Source organism: Protopterus annectens, chromosome 3.part0 (assembly GCF_019279795.1).
Source record: "Protopterus annectens isolate FY-2018-M chromosome 3.part0, PAN1.0, whole genome shotgun sequence".
NCBI classification, from domain to species: domain Eukaryota; kingdom Metazoa; phylum Chordata; order Ceratodontiformes; family Protopteridae; genus Protopterus; species Protopterus annectens.
The window spans coordinates 290,655,447-290,674,171 of NC_056731.1; the positions used below are offsets into that span (position 1 = coordinate 290,655,447).

The following is an 18,725-nucleotide window of genomic DNA, read 5'->3' on the forward strand; positions in this document are numbered from 1 at the left end:
CATAAACTGAGATTCCAGCATACTATTCCTGAAGAATTGTCTCAGAGACTAGAAAAGGACTCTGACACAGAGTTTAGCATTAGTAGTAACCCCACCATGTAACTTGCTAATGGTGCATCAAATGATATGGCACTAACTGTATGCCAGCAACAGGTGTGGCACTAACTCTATGCCAGCAACAGGTGTGGCACTAACTCTATGCCATCACACCTGGATGCATGCTACTGACTTTGCTGAGAAATCTATGATGACGTTTTTTTTAATGCCTCATTTTAACACCTGTGACTGGACTACTGGTAAAAGAAAAGCTTGAGGAAAGTAGAAAAGTGGGAAAGATTTTTTGTAGTTGGAGATGTTTATATCTCCCCATCACCTATTTTTAGAGATACAATAGAGTCTGCATCAAATGTGGCTAATGTGCAGCCAGCAGCACAACTTCAACATTTACAGAAAGAACCAATAAGGGTACAGTGTTTCTTTCCGTGGCAGTTCTCATCCTGCTCATAGGAATTTCTACCAGAACCAGGGATTCCACAGTCATCAGTCCAGGGGACAGCAGCAAGCATCCTCAGACCTTGTCGAACTGTAACACTTTAGGCAATCCAGGGCCATCTTTCCCTCCATCTGCTAGTACAGGAGGCCATCACACATGACAAATGGATATTTGACATAGTATCTTGAGGTTATTTCATTTGCTTATCCAGGCTCCAGCCCTGCTCTCTTACCCTTCTTGACATGTCACCCCATCAGAACCCCGTATTAAAAAAAGCCATCCAGGAGGTCTCACCAGAACACAGAAGGCCCAGATATTATTCCAGCCACCTTTTTATGCCAAACACCAACAGAGACATCAGGCCAATCCTAGATTTAAGCAATCTCAATTGTTTCTTAAGTAGCAAAAGTTCTGGATGGTCATAGTGCAGTCAGTTTTTCTCTGCTTGTGAAGTGGAGATCAGATTTGCTCTTTGGACATCCAGGATGCACACGTGCATGTAAAGCTTGCCAAGGAGTTAAGGAGGCTCCAACTGTTTTGCACAGGAGCCAGTTATTTTTAGTGTCATGCTGTTCTGTTTTGGGCTATCCCCTGCTGCTAATGTATTAACAAAAATCAGAATGTGGATGCATTAAATGAACATATGCAAAGGGTCAAAGCTTTGCATACCTCAATGACTGGCTTTTAGACACCCCCCACTTTAAAGATCTTAGAGAATGTGATACTCACAAGGGATTTTATTAAGCACAAAGTCCAGTACTTGGGGATCATAGTAAACCTTGACAAATCTCAGATATGGCTTACTCAGACAGTAACATTTAGAGTTTGTTTGCTGGCCACCCTTCTTTGCAAGACCAGCATTCCCTGAGATAGAGTTCCCACCATTGCTTAGATGGTATCCAGATTTTGTCATTCTGGAGCAATGTCTGTGGCCACATGCTTCATGGCTTTGGAGCTCATGATGACCGTGATTTTTCTAATGCGGGCAGCCACGGTGGTGCAGCGGTTAGTGTTGCCATCTCCAGTTCGATCCTCTGCTGGTGTGCCTTCTGTGCGGAGTCTGCATGTCCTCCCTGTGGTTGTGTGGGTTTCCTCTGGGTACTCTGGTTTCCTCCCACAACCCAAAGACATGCTGTAGGTGGATTGGACACTCTAAATTTGCCCTAGGCATGAGTGCGTGTGTGTGCCTTCTGTGGAAGGCTGGGTGCCAGGCTGGCAACTTGACACCGTAAAACCCCACTGCCAGTCATGAGCAGACAGGAGATCTGCTGGGGTGACCCCTAACTGGGAAAAGCTGAAAGAAGAAGAAGGTGACCATGATTTTTCTAATGCCATTTGAACAAATACTTTTTTTGGTTATCATAAAATATTGCCTATGAAACTTTAATCCTTGGAGATGTTAACATAGAGTGGAATGAACTAAATTTTCACTCCCCCCAACACAGCATCAATCTCCACGGCTTTTCCCAACTGATCTCCACCCCCACCTGCCTACATAAAACATACCCAAGTCCACTCTAGATTGGATCCTCACTAACAAACCTCACATATACCATAATCCCGTACCCCCCTCCAGCACTATAAGCGACCACTTGCTAACTCGCACCTATCGATACTCCCCCCAGCTACAGAGACCTCACCTCTACAAAGACTGTAGAAAACTCGCCAGTTTTAACCCAGATACTCTGAGTAATTATCTTTCCTCTGTCAGCTGGTCTTTCCTGCACTTTCTGCCCATTAATGAAGCTGTACTTAAATTTACCCACATCTTTCTTGATATCCTGAACTCCCTAGCTCCCTTAAGGAATATCAGGATCAAATCCAACTATGACCCCTGGCTCACTAGAAATGCTGTATCCCTCATGGCAAAAAGAGATAAGGCTTGGAAACTCCAGCTAAAATTTAAATCACCCTCACAATTAAAAGACTCCAGAGAACTTAGGAACCTCACCAAAAAAAAAACATCCACCATGATAAGAAAAACTACTACATTCAAGCTCAAGCTGGCCACTACACCAACCCTAAAAGATTTTTGGAGTACTGTTAACAAAATTCTCCATCCTGGTACACCCACTACCCTCACCCCCTTCCCTAACAACACCCCAACAGAGACTGCAACACTTCTTAACAAATACTTCATAGAGACTATTGCCAAGCCCATTCCTAATAATTCCTCTTCTACTACAAATGCCTGTAACACAAACCACTCTACCCCTCTCATTCAGACTGCCAATGCCAACACTTTCTCATTCAAACCTGTCTCTACTTCCTACATCAGAAATCTACTCCTGAAACTTAAACCCTGCTCTCCCTCTACTGACAGCCTTCCTCATCAGTTCCTTAAAATAGCTGCTGACTATTGCTTTTCCTGTCTCTATTTTAATTAGTAGATCCATTCAAGAATCCATATTTCCTGACCTCTGGAAATTGTTCTACACTATACCTCTACACAAGGGTGGTAATTCAACCGAACCTAGCAACTTCAGACCCATTGCTATCCTCTCTCCTCTGTCTGAAACCCTTCAAAAATGTATTCACTGTCAACTAATTACATATTTTATCCAAGAAAATCTCCTCACTCCTACACAACACAGATTTTGTCCTAAACACATCACCTCCACTGCCTTATTTCCTTCTCTGAAACTGTTGCTATGGCCAGAGACAAGAACAAACTTGTATCTTGCCTGTTCCTTGATCTATCTAAAGCCTTCGAGACTGTCTCTCACTCTCTACTCCTCTCCAAACTATCCCGTCTCAACCTCTCTCACACTGCCCTCAACTGGTTCTCCAGCTACCTCTCTAACAGACAACAATCAGTTAGATGGCTTAACTATCGCTCCTGTTTCCTCTCTGTCCAAACTGGGGTACCCTAAGGCTCCATCCTTGGCCTCTGCTATTCAACATCTTTACCAATAACTTCCATAATTCTTGTGGTCACTCCTCTATCGTCCAATTTTGCAGATGATTGCACATTCATATCTGTCTCTGAAAACTTGTCAGACCTGTTAACTACTACACAAAACTCCTTTTCTTCTGTAGAAAGATGGCTCAATGACAGTTAGCTCATCATCCCAGTAAAACAGAGCTCATCCTTTTGTCTGCCTAACTCCCTCTCCCACTGTAACTCTACCTTTTCAATCTCTTCTCTCAACAACACTGTTATAAAAGTTGAAACACAAATTAAACTTCTTGACACCATTATTGATGACCAACTAAAATTTGACCTACATGTCCAACAAAGCATAAAAAAACACCATAAATTAGGCCTACGTTACAGAAATAAAAAAATACCTTAGTGCAGAATCCAAATGTGCCCTTGTTCGAACTTTCTTACTACCCACCCTACTCTGTGCCTCCCCTATCCTGGCTAACCTGCAGTCTTCCTTTATTCACTTACTCAAATCAACATACAATAAAGTTGCTAGATTTTCTGTAAATCATCCCTGCTCCTCCCACCACTGCCTGGCCCTACAGAAACCTCACTGGCTTGAACTCCCACATCAACTTACTCTCACTCAACTCCAAACTGCTCACTCCCTTCTCAGTAACCCCACTATCTGCCCATCACTTTCCAAACTTCTGTCCTATTACACCCCAGTTGTCCTCTTTGTAGTTCCAACCAACTCTTACTACTGACCTATAAACACTGTAACAATATAGGCAAAAACCTTTATAAATAATCTCTCTCTCAGCTGGAACAAACTCCCATTACATGTCAGAAGTTTAACTCATGCCAACAACTTTAAAAGACACTAAAAGATCACCTGCTTAACTCCAAGATCTGTCACTGCAATCACCCCACTTAACCTCTCCTATACCTCTGTCTATTCACATTCTACAACCTCTACTTAGGAAGTATCTTGCCATTACTTCTAATTCTTGTAAATATTAGAACATGCTAGCTTTTCAACACTGTGACTAAACTGTCTGTATGTTTATATTTTTAGTACTCAGACTTTCTTATGTGACAATTAATAATTTGTTCTGTATACCAGCATTTCAGTTTGTACTCTGTTTGTCTTATATATAATGTTTCTTTTACTTTTTATTGCTGTAGACATTATTGGAGCTTTTCTCCTTGGGTCTCCACTGAAAATCTTTTTTTTTTTGTAACTCAGCTGGACCAACCCAGTTAACAAATGTGAAGTAAATAAATAAATACATTTGCAATTCACCACATGAGAGTCCTCCAGTGGATTGTCTGTACTTTTTAGAGCGTGCACAGACCTACTGTAAGATTAAATCCACATTTCTGATGCATGCCAGAGGCACATGACATTGTGTTTTTTCAACTTCAAACTTTCTCTGGGTAGCCCCTTCCAAAATCCCACCTCCTAGTTCAGTGATAGGCAGCACTGATACTTCACCATAGATTAGGGGAGCATTTTCAAGAGAGGACCATCCAAGGTGTATGGTCACAGAAGGCCAGACTACATATCAACATTCTGCAATTGACGGTGATTCTGTTCACTGTACAGACCTTTCATGATTCCTTTGAAGGCTGATTACCATACAGTGCAACAACAGGATGGTGCTATGCTGTATCAAAAAATACTTCTTTGCTCTGCGTCAAAAGCTAATAAGGGTGTGGAAATGGAACATGCTCTCAAAAATACTTTCTGATGGCTTTTTCAGGGATGTAGGTAGCAAACCATTAAGCAGATAGGCAAAGCTGATGTCTGCTGATGGCACGAGTGGTCCTTCAGCTGAATGATGGTGAAGTTTCTTTTCTGCTGATGGAGGAAGCATCTCTGTGAATTACACGTATCTCTTACTACTACCTAGTGCATTGACTTCTTTTTAGTGGTCCAAGGATTCTGTAGTTTAGGTGTGGCCTCCAGATCTCCTGTATGCCTTTCCACCATTTCCTCTTTATTCCCGTATTTGTACAGAAAGCCAAGGTCATTTTCATAGCTCCATATAGGCCCAAACCACTTTGGTTCCCCGTGTTCTGGTCTCGTCTTCTAGAGAAGCTTGTTATGCCTAGGCTCCTTCAGAACTCTGGGGTCCAACCCTCAAATTAAACTCTTGGTGTCTCCAGTTCCAGTGCTGGCCTGGGATGCAGGTTACCCTGACAGAGTTATTCATATCCTTTTTATCTGCCCAGAAGTTCTGTACTAGGAAAAAAAGTAAATGAACATAATTTTTTTGCACCTTTTTTTTTCTTCTGCAGTACTTGAGTGTCCGGCACAAATGTTTGTTATGGGCCTGAGCTATCTTCCGTAAAGTACCATATGTCAGTTATTTCAGTTTTTGACCGGAGGCTTCAGAATTATTTTTTAGCTTTACATAAGGTTTATAAGGTCTTTCTAAGGAGTGGGATCTGTATTCTTAAAATAGGCCTGTAAGAAAGAACTAAAATTCCTAATAAGGAAAACTCTGTTTTTGTTGGCAATTAACCTCATTGAGAAAAATTTCTTAACTTCAGGCTTTGTACATAAAACTGAGTTACTCAGCCAGCAAGTCAGGTCTTCTACAAAAATAGTCTAGCTCTGTGAACAAATTCCCCCTTCATGTTCAAGGTGGTAAATAATATAATCTCAACCAGTCTACAAACCTTTCAGTATTTTTTTTAAATTCTTGTTGTGCTGTGCACTATATAAATGTGTGTAGACTGATTCTTATTTATCTAAGTAAGAAAAAAAGATTTCAGGAAAAATTCAGAATTGCTTGTGTCAACTCTGCTAATAAAATGGATAAAAAGGTTTACGAAATGTTCAGTTTGCTGTTTATTTACAGCTTGCATTTGTGAACATACTAAATTTGTCTTTTTATTATTTTTTTTTTGTCAGCCATCCAAATGAAGAGAAATACAGATCAATTAGGCTTGGAAATCCAATTTTTTCTTCTAGGCTGCTGCCTGTCAGGGGTGCAGTAGATTGCTTGTTTGAAATGGGATTTGAGGAGGTATGTAAATGTGGCAGCAAATGAAAGTAATATTATACATTAGCATACGTGTAATAATCATGATGGTGTTGGCAATCTGAAATCTGTTTTTCTTCTTTTCTGGTCAGTGAATTTGCAGTAATTTGATTGTTTTGCCTGTTATGGGTGTATATATTTGCCATTTCCATGTGCAGGTAAGCTTACAGTGTAGAAACAATAGGGGGTTCTCTTTTTTCTAAACACAGGATATCCATTAATCTGTTTGAAAAACTGTAGCACAACCTGAGAATCTTCACTGCCTCACATCCCTGTATTCACCATCCTGTGGGTGAATGTAAGAATTGCTTTTAATTGCCTCTGACTCTACTGGGCTTTATGTATGCTGGGGCGTGCGGCACAGCAGGCACCTTATAAAAGGCACACTTCTTACAGTTTTTTAACCCTACTTCTGTGTACAGAAAACAAGGTTAAGCCAGTTATCAGTTTCTCTTTTTCACCATCTAGCTGTCTGTCTCATATCCATTGACTTTTCATTTGAATGTTTCTAGTTTGGGGAGCTTGTTATATCCAAGGAGTCTTTTGAGGTAGAATTTGACAACACATGGGATGTACTGTAAAAATGCATCATAAAAATATATGAGCTATAATTATCTCCTGAAGTGTTTTATTGTACCTGGAGTTGAACATGTCCACAGACAGTATATCGCATTGGTAGAGGTGGTTGTCCATTTGACCTCTGCTGTCTTGAACAATGGATAGAAGCTGTTCCTCCAGCCAGCTCTCAGTTCAGTGACTGATACAAAATGATGACATTAATTACAGGGAGCATCACAATTCCTTTTGACTCCCAGCAATATTCTTTGATGTCCTGAAAGATTTGTTTGTAGAGCACTGATCTCCATGAACATTTTTCATACTCAGCCTAGTTGTGCTGTCTGGTTAAGTGACTTGCACACAGTTAGGCAATGGAGGCAGAGGGAATCAAACCTGCACCACTGGAACACAAGCAGCAGCTCATTAACAGCACCTTAATCCTCTACACCAAATCCTATACGGATCAAAGTAATCTTGTGTCAGAAGAAGGTGGCTTTGATAAATTCATCCACCTGATGCAACTCACACAAGCAAACAAATAGTGGAACAAATGGTATACAGTCTGACAGTGTCTGTCTGAGAACAGAAAAAAAATACTCTTTTGCTGTAAGTACATTTTTTTAGTAACAGTAATTAAAAAAAAAAAAAAAACTTACATTCTCTACAAGTTCCAGGCCCTCACTTGCACAGTTTTTACAGAAATATGCAGTGTGGCAAATATCTCCGTGTCAGTATCCATCAAAGAGGTACCAGATGCATGGTCCAGCAGTGTCAAACTATAAAAACAGAGAAAAACATTTTTAAACCACTGTTGTGTTACAGTAATAAAAAACTCTACCTACCTGGTGCAGAGCACTTCACTCTGTTTAAAAACTGTCACAAATTAGAAGGATTACAGCACCAAATGTAAACATCCAGCTATATGTGTTGTAAATGTTCATGGAATTTCTGTCCCCATATTTGTGCACACACACACACACACACACACACACACACACACACACACACACACACACACACACACACAAGCACACACATAATTATCAAGTTTTGAAAGCCCTAGGCCCATAGCATGCAAATATATATTTTTAATTCCATTCTGTTATCCAGTTTGCATTAGTTAGCTGAGAGTTGGGCATACTACACCCCCCTCAAAACAAAATACATCTTAGAGCCATTCATTGATTTTCCATGTGCAAGGATCAGGAGAGTAGCAGATAAAACAGTTTTTGTCATTTATTTATTAGCATTTGTTTACCAGGATAGTCCAGCTGGGCACAAGGCCCCTTTTCTGAGGAAGCCTGGGGAGAAAATCTCCACAAAAAATTCATACATTGTTTACAAAAGGTTACATTAAGCATGAGAAGTGTAATAAAAAATAAAAATAATACAAAACTATGCAGAAAAACAAAAAAAAAAACAATGGACAGAGGACACTCAAGCAAAACTCCAACTCAGTAGTTTAAAGTTAGTGCTTTCGTACAGGTCAGTGCCTGTACTTCTTCAGACAAAAGTCGCCGTCAACAGAATCACTTAAATACCTTCCCCCAACAGGTGATTAATTGATACATTCATGGATAATAAAAAACGAAATAAATTTAAACATATTAACATATAAACAAGCAGTCTTATAAGACTGGTAGAGGTGAAGTCCTGACAGCAAGAATTCTCATTACACATACCTAAAAAAGTAAATGTGTGTATATATTCAAAAGAAATGATAAAATTCCATCCTATATAAACTACAATTGCATGTACTATTACGTACATTTATATAAATAAATATACATGTATATGTATAAATAAAAACAATTCAATTCTGCAAACAATTCAACTACTGACTTCACTTTGTCCTTCATCAACCCCTTTAGTAATGAGGCCCTCCTTTAAAACTTATCTTGTGTAAAAATTGGGATCCGATTAGAGCGGATGAGAATGTGAGGAATAATTTACCCACGAAACCAGTGGTTATTTATAAAAGGGGACAAAATCTGAAATCCTTATTGGAAACTAAAAAGGTAATCAATTCAAGTGTAAAAGGCATGTTCCGATGTGAGGCTTGCCCCTATTGTAGGTTCATCAACACTGGTTGTTTTTTCACAGTCAGAGATCATAGATTTTCGTCCAATGATAGGTTTAATTGTAATTCAAGACGTATAGTATATCTGGCCATGTGTAAAGTATGCCCCGTCTTCTATATAGGAAAGACAGATAGAAGACTCAGGGACAGGTTGTATGAACATATATATGCCATTAAAAACAAAAAAGTTGAGAATGCCCTTGCAAAACACATAATTAGCCAGCTGGACCATACCTTTGATTTCAGGGTTATTGAACAAGTTAATGGGTCCATTAGGGGTGGCCCCATTCCATTGTGGTTGGAAAGGTGTGAGCCTTTGTGGCAACTCAGGTGTGATGCCTTTAGACATCCAGGCTTCAATGATGTGTGCGCCATAGCTTGTATTTTGAAACACTGCTTTAATTAGATAACGTTTTTGATATATGTACATACATTTTTATGTGGTTTATTATTTGTAAGTTTATAGCTTTTAGGATTTGTTTTTATTTATAAATATACATGTATATTTATTTATATAAATGTATGCAATAGTATATGCAATTGTAGTTTATATAGGATGGAATTTTATAATTTCTTTTGAATATGTACACATATTTATTTTTTTAGGTATGTGTAATGAGAATTCTTGCTGTCAGGGCTTCACCTCTACCAGTCTTATAAGACCTATGTAAAATAACGTGAAGTACTCACGGGAAGAGCAGCGTTCCAAAATAAAACCAAATGAAACAAAAGTAAACGTGGAACGCTGTGGCTTGAAAAATAATCTCAACAGTCCACCAATACACCAATACACCTAGTAATGATCACTTAAACGTGAGAATGCACGAACAGATACTCCAACTCAAACATGAACAGAACGTCCTTTAATCAGTAAGCGCTTTCACCCCAGTAGGGCTTCATCAGACTGTACAAGGGACAAACTAACAGCACAGTCTTATATACCCAAATACAATACAATATACACAGATAATGCCATGGTATCTGCTATTGAATATACCTTATGTATGCATTATATACATATTGTTTTGTACTGTACTAGTTGCTGAATCATTATTAATTATGTTTAATTAACATTTTAAATTAACCAATTGTATTTGGGTATATAAGACTGTGCTGTTAGTTTGTCCCTTGTACAGTCTGATGAAGCCCTACTGGGGTGAAAGCGCTTACTGATTAAAGGACGTTCTGTTCATGTTTGAGTTGGAGTATCTGTTCGTGCATTCTCACGTTTAAGTGATCATTACTAGGTGTATTGGTGTATTGGTGGACTGTTGAGATTATTTTTCAAGCCACAGCGTTCCACGTTTACTTTTGTTTTATAAGACTATGTGTTTATATGTTAATATATTTAAATTTATTTTGTTTTTTATTATCCATGAATGTATCAATTAATCATGTAATTTTTGGTAGGTGTGGTTACCTGTTGGGGGAAGGTATTTAAGTGATTCTGTTGATGGTGACTTGTCTGAAGAAGTACAGGCATTGACCTGTAGGAAAGCACTAACTTTATTAAACTACTGAGTTGGATTTTTGTTTGAGTGTCCTCTGTCCATTGCTTTTTTTGTTTTTCTAACAGTTTGTTTTATTTTTATTTTGGTAATACAAAACGATAGTGAATGGTCAGAAGACAAAAAAGTGCATGTTACAGTAATATGAAATCAAAAGAGAAAAGAAATAAAACATCTTCAGCATTAAGAAAAGCGAAGAACTATTGCACTACAGAGATACCTTATTGTATTGTACATATTACATGTATGGCTAAAGGCCTAAATTAAACAGGAACAAGAGACAGAGATAGAGAGTGTGGCAGTAAATAAGTTGTGCAACTACAGTACAGTTTACATTATTAACATTGGTTTCTAGGTTTAGGCTTATTATGTAGATGGAGCTTTTCTCCCCAGGCCTCTGCTGGAAATCAGCCTGAGTGCCCAGCAGGACCAGCCTGGTAAACAAAAAAACAATAAATGAATAAATAAATGAGTGATATGGCTGATGTATCCTGGGTAGAAATGCAAGGAATTGTCATACTGAAGATCTGAAAATTGTTTATTTTGCTAACTATTGAGAGAGAGAGTTTCAAAGTGCAATACCCAAAATGCAGGCTTGAATATGAACCTTCCTTTGCATGTAAGAGTTGCCCACTCCTCAAGTATGGACACAGACCAGTAGTGTTTCCCAGGTGGGAAGTGCAGCTGCAGTACTAGACCCCACCTCATATCAGTGTGATTTGTGATCTGTAGCTACCCAACCAGCTTTGTGACAACCAGACCACTGCACTGGCCAAATTGTGGAATAGCTCAGGTACACACATTGTATGCCATCTGGCTGGCTGTGCAACAGTTGCTGATAACACAAGCGGGGGTAAAAGACAGACACACATATGTCAGAAATAAAACTACATGCAACCACAATATTTTTTTTCGTGGCCCTAGTGTCCTACATAAACTGACACAATTCAACCTGCTGCGGATATTTCAGGTTCTAAACTACTGAGAGAGAATCACCTTTGAAAGTGATGTATTTACTTCCTTTATGCGGTGGTGGTGCTGCGGTAGCATTGTCACCTCACAGTAAGACGCTGTCCGGTTCGATTCTCAGCTAGAGCGTCTTCTGCGTGGAGACATGCGTGAATGGGCATACCTTCGTTGAAGGTTGTGCGTCAGGGCTGGTAACTCGGCACGTAAAAATCAACTACCAATCATTAGCGGACCGGAGTTCCGCTGTGGCGACCCCTAACCGGGAAAAGCCGAAAGACCCAAACAAATGTGGAGAAGATCCACTCCCTACTTTCATTTCTGCATACACTCTAATAGTAGTTTCAGTAACCAAGCTATTTTGATTTTGCTGATTTGTTTGAAGGAATAAATGTGTTTAACACAGATTTTTTTTTTTTTGGTTTATAGCTGAAAACTGTAATATCTATTTATTTGTTTAGCATGTTGTACATACCTGTGGATTACACTGAAGGTTCATACCACAGATTTTACATTCTTAGAGAAGTATTAAACTTTAGAAGTTTTGTTCCAGTATATGTTTCATTCTTTTGTAATATGTTTTTCAGTTGTCTATCTATCCTTCTGCCTGTATGTAATACTACTTCTGTAGGCACAAGCTTTGAAAGGATTTTAGGAGTCTTCCATTTAGAAAACAAAGAAATGTTTTTGCAGAAGCAGTTAAGAAAGATATACCTCCATCTGTAGTGGCTGAAGGTCTGAATCACAGAGGAAGCAGAAACTTTGAGGTTGTAATAGGACATTATGAGAATATGTCAGACTGAATAGTAACTTTAAAGGTAACAGGACAGCTGTAAAAGTAAAGGGAATGGGGCATCCATAAATGTTACACAGAGCACCAAGGACAACTGACAGACTTTGTGCACAGTACAGTGACTGTGGAGTAGTGTTCTTCTAGTGCACTTTCTGTAGGATGTAGTGTGGCCCCTTCATACATACCTCTTTGGGACGAAGGAGCAAGTAACATGTATCAGGGCAGAGTTGGTGTGGACTTGCACCCTGGCCTTTCTCAGTCAGGGGCAAAAAGACCATCACTGATACATCAGGGGATGCCAAGAATAGGGATGGTATGAAGCATAGCAGGTAGTGAGAGGGGAAGGATGGCAGAACTAAGGTCCATCCCATCAGTGGTCCCTTCCCTGTGGTTCATGCTTGGTCTTGTTACACATGAAACCTTCTCAAAGGATACCGCATAGAATAGTGGCTGTACACCTCAGAGGAGAAGGAAGCAACCAATGGGAAGAGTGGGGATATAGACATATGTGTTTTCCTGGTACAATGGCTGAATGGAACAAGGAAGGAATACTTAAGTTTTGTTTGAAAAGGTGCATGCACAAGAGAGCCACATGATCTCCGATAATGTGTATCAGTTAACAGGACTAAAGCTACAGGCCTTTTGTCTGTTTAGTATCTGAAACTTTTCCAGGTCACAAGTCCCTTCCTGTTTACCCATAAGTTTGTGTCAGCAAGCTTCCTCTCCAGATCTGTTTGCCACACATTCAGCAAGTGTCAGAGAAACAGTCCAAGGCTATGCTTGTTTAAAATATGTCATCTTTTGAAAACAATTTTTCACTTTGAACTGTTCTGTCTTTTCTGATCATCTGTATTATTACTATATTCTGAATTTCACTCAAGTGAGCTCTTTCTAATTTTTTGTAACACTTCTGTGTCCCTACATCTTGGGATTTTTATCATCCCTCAATTTACATTCTGTGCTAATTGTTGCTTTCCTTGCCTTTACTAACTGCACAGTGATTTTTGCAGTAAATTACTCACTAACTAGGAAAGAAAAGTTTACTGCTGGAGTTTTTTGAATTCTGTCTTGTGATCTCTGTGTACTTTTTACTGTGTTATTCATTTCCATTCCTTTTGTTTAGTGAAACCAAAATTAACAGATTGCCAAGTGCTGGTTTTCAACTATTTTTCACTTGTTAACTTTGACTCCTTCTCAGTGCCTTTGCTAGTTGGTAGAGATGGATAGTAGAGCTTTCAAAAATGTAAGTATGGGCAAAAGATTCTCCCTCAAGACAAACATCTCATGTGTGTTTGACTAAAGAGAGGAGTATATTGATAAACAATATAGCGTTTGTGAATCCTTTATCTCCATTGTTGTCAGGAAAGGAAAAAATGAACTGTTGCTGTTGAAGCTGAGAAATTGGTCCACTGCCCGGCTTGGGTGGGCCTCAGGCTCTATCCCAAGGTCAACCCCATCAGGCTCAAGGACTAAAAATGACTGACAGAACTTGAGATGAAGGTTTGGAGAAAACAGAGGAGGAAGAAACACAAGATTGATGTATGTGAGAGAGTTAGAACTGACAGGATTAAACGTTCTTCTCCAAGTCCTTCTTTTAAAAAGCTGTGGAGTGAAGAGTCTTTCTCTGCTTATTCTCCTTCTGTGGTCCCAAAATACCAGTCAGAATTGTGTCTGAGCATTCTTAATTGTTAAATTATTGAGAGTAGGTGTTGTTTCTTTTCTTTGTAACTTTGAAATTAGAAAAATATTTATGTTGTCCAAGTTTTCATCTAGATCTTTAATGTCATTCCAAAGTCATTTCTCACTTGTAACTGAGTTACACTACTCTAAAATGTCTCTTGTAGCCTCTATCAGGGTAGTCAGAAGCATCAAATCATTGCTAAGCTTTTCTGCCAAGACATGCTAGTTTTCACTGGTTCTTAAATCAGATGCTGGTCACATTAAAGCTGAAATTCAACACCGTTAAGCACCATTGCTGACATCAGCTTAAGTGTCAGTACTAACATCTCTAGCTTGAGATAGCAACCTTCAGGGTTTGCACCTTCACAGTTTACCTTGCCAGCTGTGGCAGTGGCTTCAACACCAATACTCTTGGTATCAGGAGTTCCTATGTCCCGAGAGCTGAGGTACATCTCATTAGCTTTCATTTGGCACCAATATTTTTGGGACCATTTCTGATGGTACCAAGGCTGGCTTTCTAACCTTTGAACTTGACACTATCAGGGTAGGGCCCAGGGTGCATGACCATCTCTGTCCAAATGTTGGAGGTCAATGCTGTCAGCCTTGATGTTGATGCTGATGTGTTTCAGCTGGTTGGGGATGGGGTGTGCCTGTTGGCCCCAAGTGTGGCATTAATGTCACTAGCACTGCACACTGCACTGCATTCTTCAGCCCTTGACTCCTGTGTACAAAGTGATTTCACTCACAGCAAGAAGCACTTCATTTGCAAGATACTTTGGTTGCTCTTCTTCTATCAGAAAAGGCAGAGGGTTGTTGCAGTATCAAGATCATTCCCACACATCTGGTTCCTTATAGTCTTCATCGTCATCCTGTGACCTGTTTCAGCTGAGGCCCAGTAGAAAGAACAAATGTATACAGCTGGCACTTGGACCTCTTCAGAGAATGAGGGCCCTGATTCACCACAATTCCCTCCTCACTTGGATGAGCCAAAATGTAGGGAGGTCTTAGAAATTATTTATTTACTAACCATTGTCTACTTTTCACTAGACGCCAAGATTTTTAAGCATCTTTCTTCCAAGATGTTCAGTCACTAATTCTGAGGCTTTTGCCCGCCTCCATAGTATCAGCAGTAATACTTCTGAGAGATGAGGATGTAATGGTATTTGAGATTCTTATGGTTCCTTTTGTAAGCCTGCAAATGACAGTTATAAAGTGAAACTTCCAAGTTCCAGTGGTCCCAAGAGACAGAGTCCTTTGGAACTCCACCTAGGATTTCATGATGTGAGTGACACCTCCAACAGTGGTGACTGGAATCAGATTTACTGACGATCAAGTTCTTTATAGACTTACAAACACTAGTGCTGATCATCACAGAGGCCTTTTACATAAAATTTGGACTCCATATGGGTAAATTCACCCACCTCAAGCCAAATGGGTCTAGCAAGACATAAACCCGTTGGAGATGAGAGTGGTCCTACTGAGCCTTTAAGCATGGAACCACTGGATTCTCAAGAATTTGCATTCACAGCTTAGATGGACAACAGGTCAGTCAAATTATATATTGACAAGCAGAGAGGAATCTGTTCTTACCTGTTCTGCACGAAAGCAGCAGGCATCTGGAAATGGGTCATTTCCTTGGTTGCAGTACACATCACAGGAACTAAACTGACAGAAATTTGGATTAAACAGTAATGTGCTGATTCTCCATGAGTGATCCCTGGACTTTCCTCTGATTAAATCCATTTTCATGGAATGTGGCCATCCATAATGCAGCCTTTTTGTGTGGCAAATGACAAGTGCATCATGTTTTCCATCCTAATTTCATGACTGGTATCAACCCAGGGATGCTTTCACCTTCCTAATGCTGAATGGGGTATTTTATACATTCTCATCAGCATTACCTATTTTGAAACTCCTGTTAAAGCAAGGGTGTGGAAAATAACTCATTTGGCCATTTTCCCACTATCCAGAATGTGGTACAAGTACCATCCCCCCCCCAACAGGCTTCTAGCTCGTGTGGCAGCGCTGTTATACCCCCGTCTTCATTCCCTAATGTTAACAACTTCCTTTTCATTATCCTTTCTTAGAGCACCTCAGAAGCATTCTACCCTGAAAGTGTTTCATGACTTTACTGCCCTGGTTTCTGTGCCATACAGTGGTACAACTGTTTTGTACACCTTACGTTTCAGCTTCTTTGGCATTCTTCTGTCACACACTACCCCTGCCACTTTGTGCCAGTTGGCTGCAGTCCCCCTGATTCTAACTTTGGCCTTCTCATTCAGACTTCCCTTCTCCTCAACCACCACTCCCAGATACTTGAAGCTGTTAACCTGTTCCACTGTTTTTCCTTCTATCTCAATTTTCAGTTTCTTCTGATTGCCCCATTTGCTGCCATTACAATGGTCTTATCTATACTCATTTTTATCCCATAAGCCTTCATTTTGGCATTCAATTCCCCTATCCTTTGCTGAAGTTCTTGCTTAGAGTCTCCTTGTAATGTGAAATTGTCTGTGTACAGCAACTTTGTTGATCTGTTCCCTCCATCCTGTTTACTGGTGTAGTCCATCACCACTGTGAACGACAGTTGGCTTAGAGCTGAACCATGATACACACCCACTTCCTCTGGAAACCCTCTGTGAAACCAAACACTGTTCATACTTGAGTCATTAGGTCCCTTTACATAGCCTACACTAATGTTTCTGGGACTTCAAACCACTGCAGGACTGCCAAAATCAGCTTTCTTGGGACTTTGTCATGTGCTTTCTCCAAATCTAGGAATGCCTAGTTGGACTCCTTCCTCCTCTCTAGCGTCTTCTGAATTATCTGTCTCACTGCAAACATTGGAGTTAGTTGTGTTGCTTCCTAATATGAATCCAAACTGCTGTTCTCCCTTTCCCTCTCCAGAACTTTCATGCAGTGTAATAGGAGTTTGATACATCTATACTGCCCACAGTTGTGAATGTCCCCTTTGGCCTTGAACACTGGCACTAGTATGCTTATTTTCCAGTCATCTGGGATACACCTTTGTCTCTTTACTGCTGTGAGTACCCTTAAGAGCTATTTCTCCCCTGCCTTACCCAACAAATATCTTGATCATATCTGTTGTGACCTTGTGTGTGCCTGCTGCTTTTCCTGTATACATTTTCCTTAATGCTGTTCTTACTTCTACTAGGGTGAGCTGTTTTTCTTTTTTCATCATAGGCTGTGTCTGGGGCAGTACAGCTTCTGTGGGGTTTCCTTCATTCAGAAGCTCCTTCCGTCTGCCTTTGATTTCCTGTGGACTGTTGAGCAGGTCGTTGCTTGCATTCCTTATGAAGGGTGTCTGACTGTTGTCTTTATCTTTTTGTCTTTGCCTTGCAACCTAATAGAGTTTCTTTGTGCTGTCTACCGAGCCACTTTCCAGAAGCTGGTAGATTGCCTCTGATGCTTTGTTCTTTGCAATTGCAACTGCTGTCTTGGCCTGTTTGTTAGCCAGCCAGTATTCCTTCCTAGCCTGGTCCATCTTTTCTATATCCCACTTTTTCCTGCACTACTACTATTTTCATTTGATGACTTCCTGGACGTCTGCATTCCACCATCAGCTTTCCTTATGTACCTTATATCCATACCTGGCTCCGTCGCTTATCTTTTCTGTAGTCCTCTCAGTGATTTGAGGTCCCGCCATTCTTCTTTAACTCTACCTATTTCCTCCTCTTCCTCTTCTTCTTGAGGTGCTAGAGCCTGGAGTAATTTCATAGACTCTTGTGCATTCTTTTGAGTCAGCTTCTAGGTCTTCAGACTAGTCTCTGTTGACCTTAGAGCCTTCGCTGACCACTGCTTACAACTGATTGTGGCAACCATTGGTTTATGTTGTCAGCCGACTCTTTCATTGGGGATGACTTGCAGATTGTACCACAGTCCCCTTTCCATACTAGAAGGATGTCTACCTGAGTTGTATGTTGGCCACTCTTGTATGTGATCTTGTGACTGATTCTCTTACTGAACAATGTGGTGGCCACCATCAAGCCATTTGCCAGACAGAAAACTAGAATGGCGTATCCTTCTTTATTCCTGTTGCCCCAGCCAGGTGGACCTAGACAGTCCTGTTGTCCTGTTCTGTCTGTCCAGACATGTGCATTCAGGCCACCCATTATCAACACTGATTCATGTTGTCCTGCTTTATCTAGTAGGTTCTGCAGCTGCTGCCTGAATGCACTCTTTCCTTCACTATCACAAACCCGCTGTGAAACATAGGCTGAGATTATGAATAGTGCCCCATCCTTACACTGCAGTCTGATTGTCATAAGTTTATCACTAATTCTGATGACATACCTCACTGTTTTCTGAAGCCTCTCCCTCACCACAATTTCCACACCATTTGTACCCTATCCTCCTTCTGAGTTGTAGACTCTGGATCACAAACCAAGTAGCTTTGCTACAGTACTCATCCATCTTGTCTCCTGGATACATAGGATGTCTGGCCTCCTGCTTGCTATCATGTCACCCACTTCCAAGCTGCATCCTGTCAGCGAACCTACAATGAGTGTAGCAATTCTTAGTTCATGTTTGGCAGGTTAATTGGTTTTACATCCCAGGTAACCCAAGCTGGGCAACTGGATACCAGCTAGTAACTTATTGACCCAGGGATGCTCAGTTTTATGGCAGGCACACACTGGCCAATAGGGGCACATAACACCCCTCCCACCATTAGCTTTTGTCCCCTAGCTTTGGTCAGAGTAGGTCAGG

The 18,725-nt window shown here is 40.3% G+C and overlaps 1 protein-coding gene across 1 annotated transcript in view; it reads left to right on the forward strand.

Moving 5' to 3' along the window:
* The window catches only part of NGLY1 (N-glycanase 1), a 714,901-nt gene that overhangs the window by 116,648 nt on the left and 579,528 nt on the right, over positions 1-18,725 (forward strand). The window contains exon 2 of the mRNA XM_044064776.1: positions 6,286-6,400. Within this exon, the coding sequence (XP_043920711.1) occupies positions 6,286-6,400 (115 nt within the window). The remainder of the gene's footprint in view (positions 1-6,285; positions 6,401-18,725) is intronic.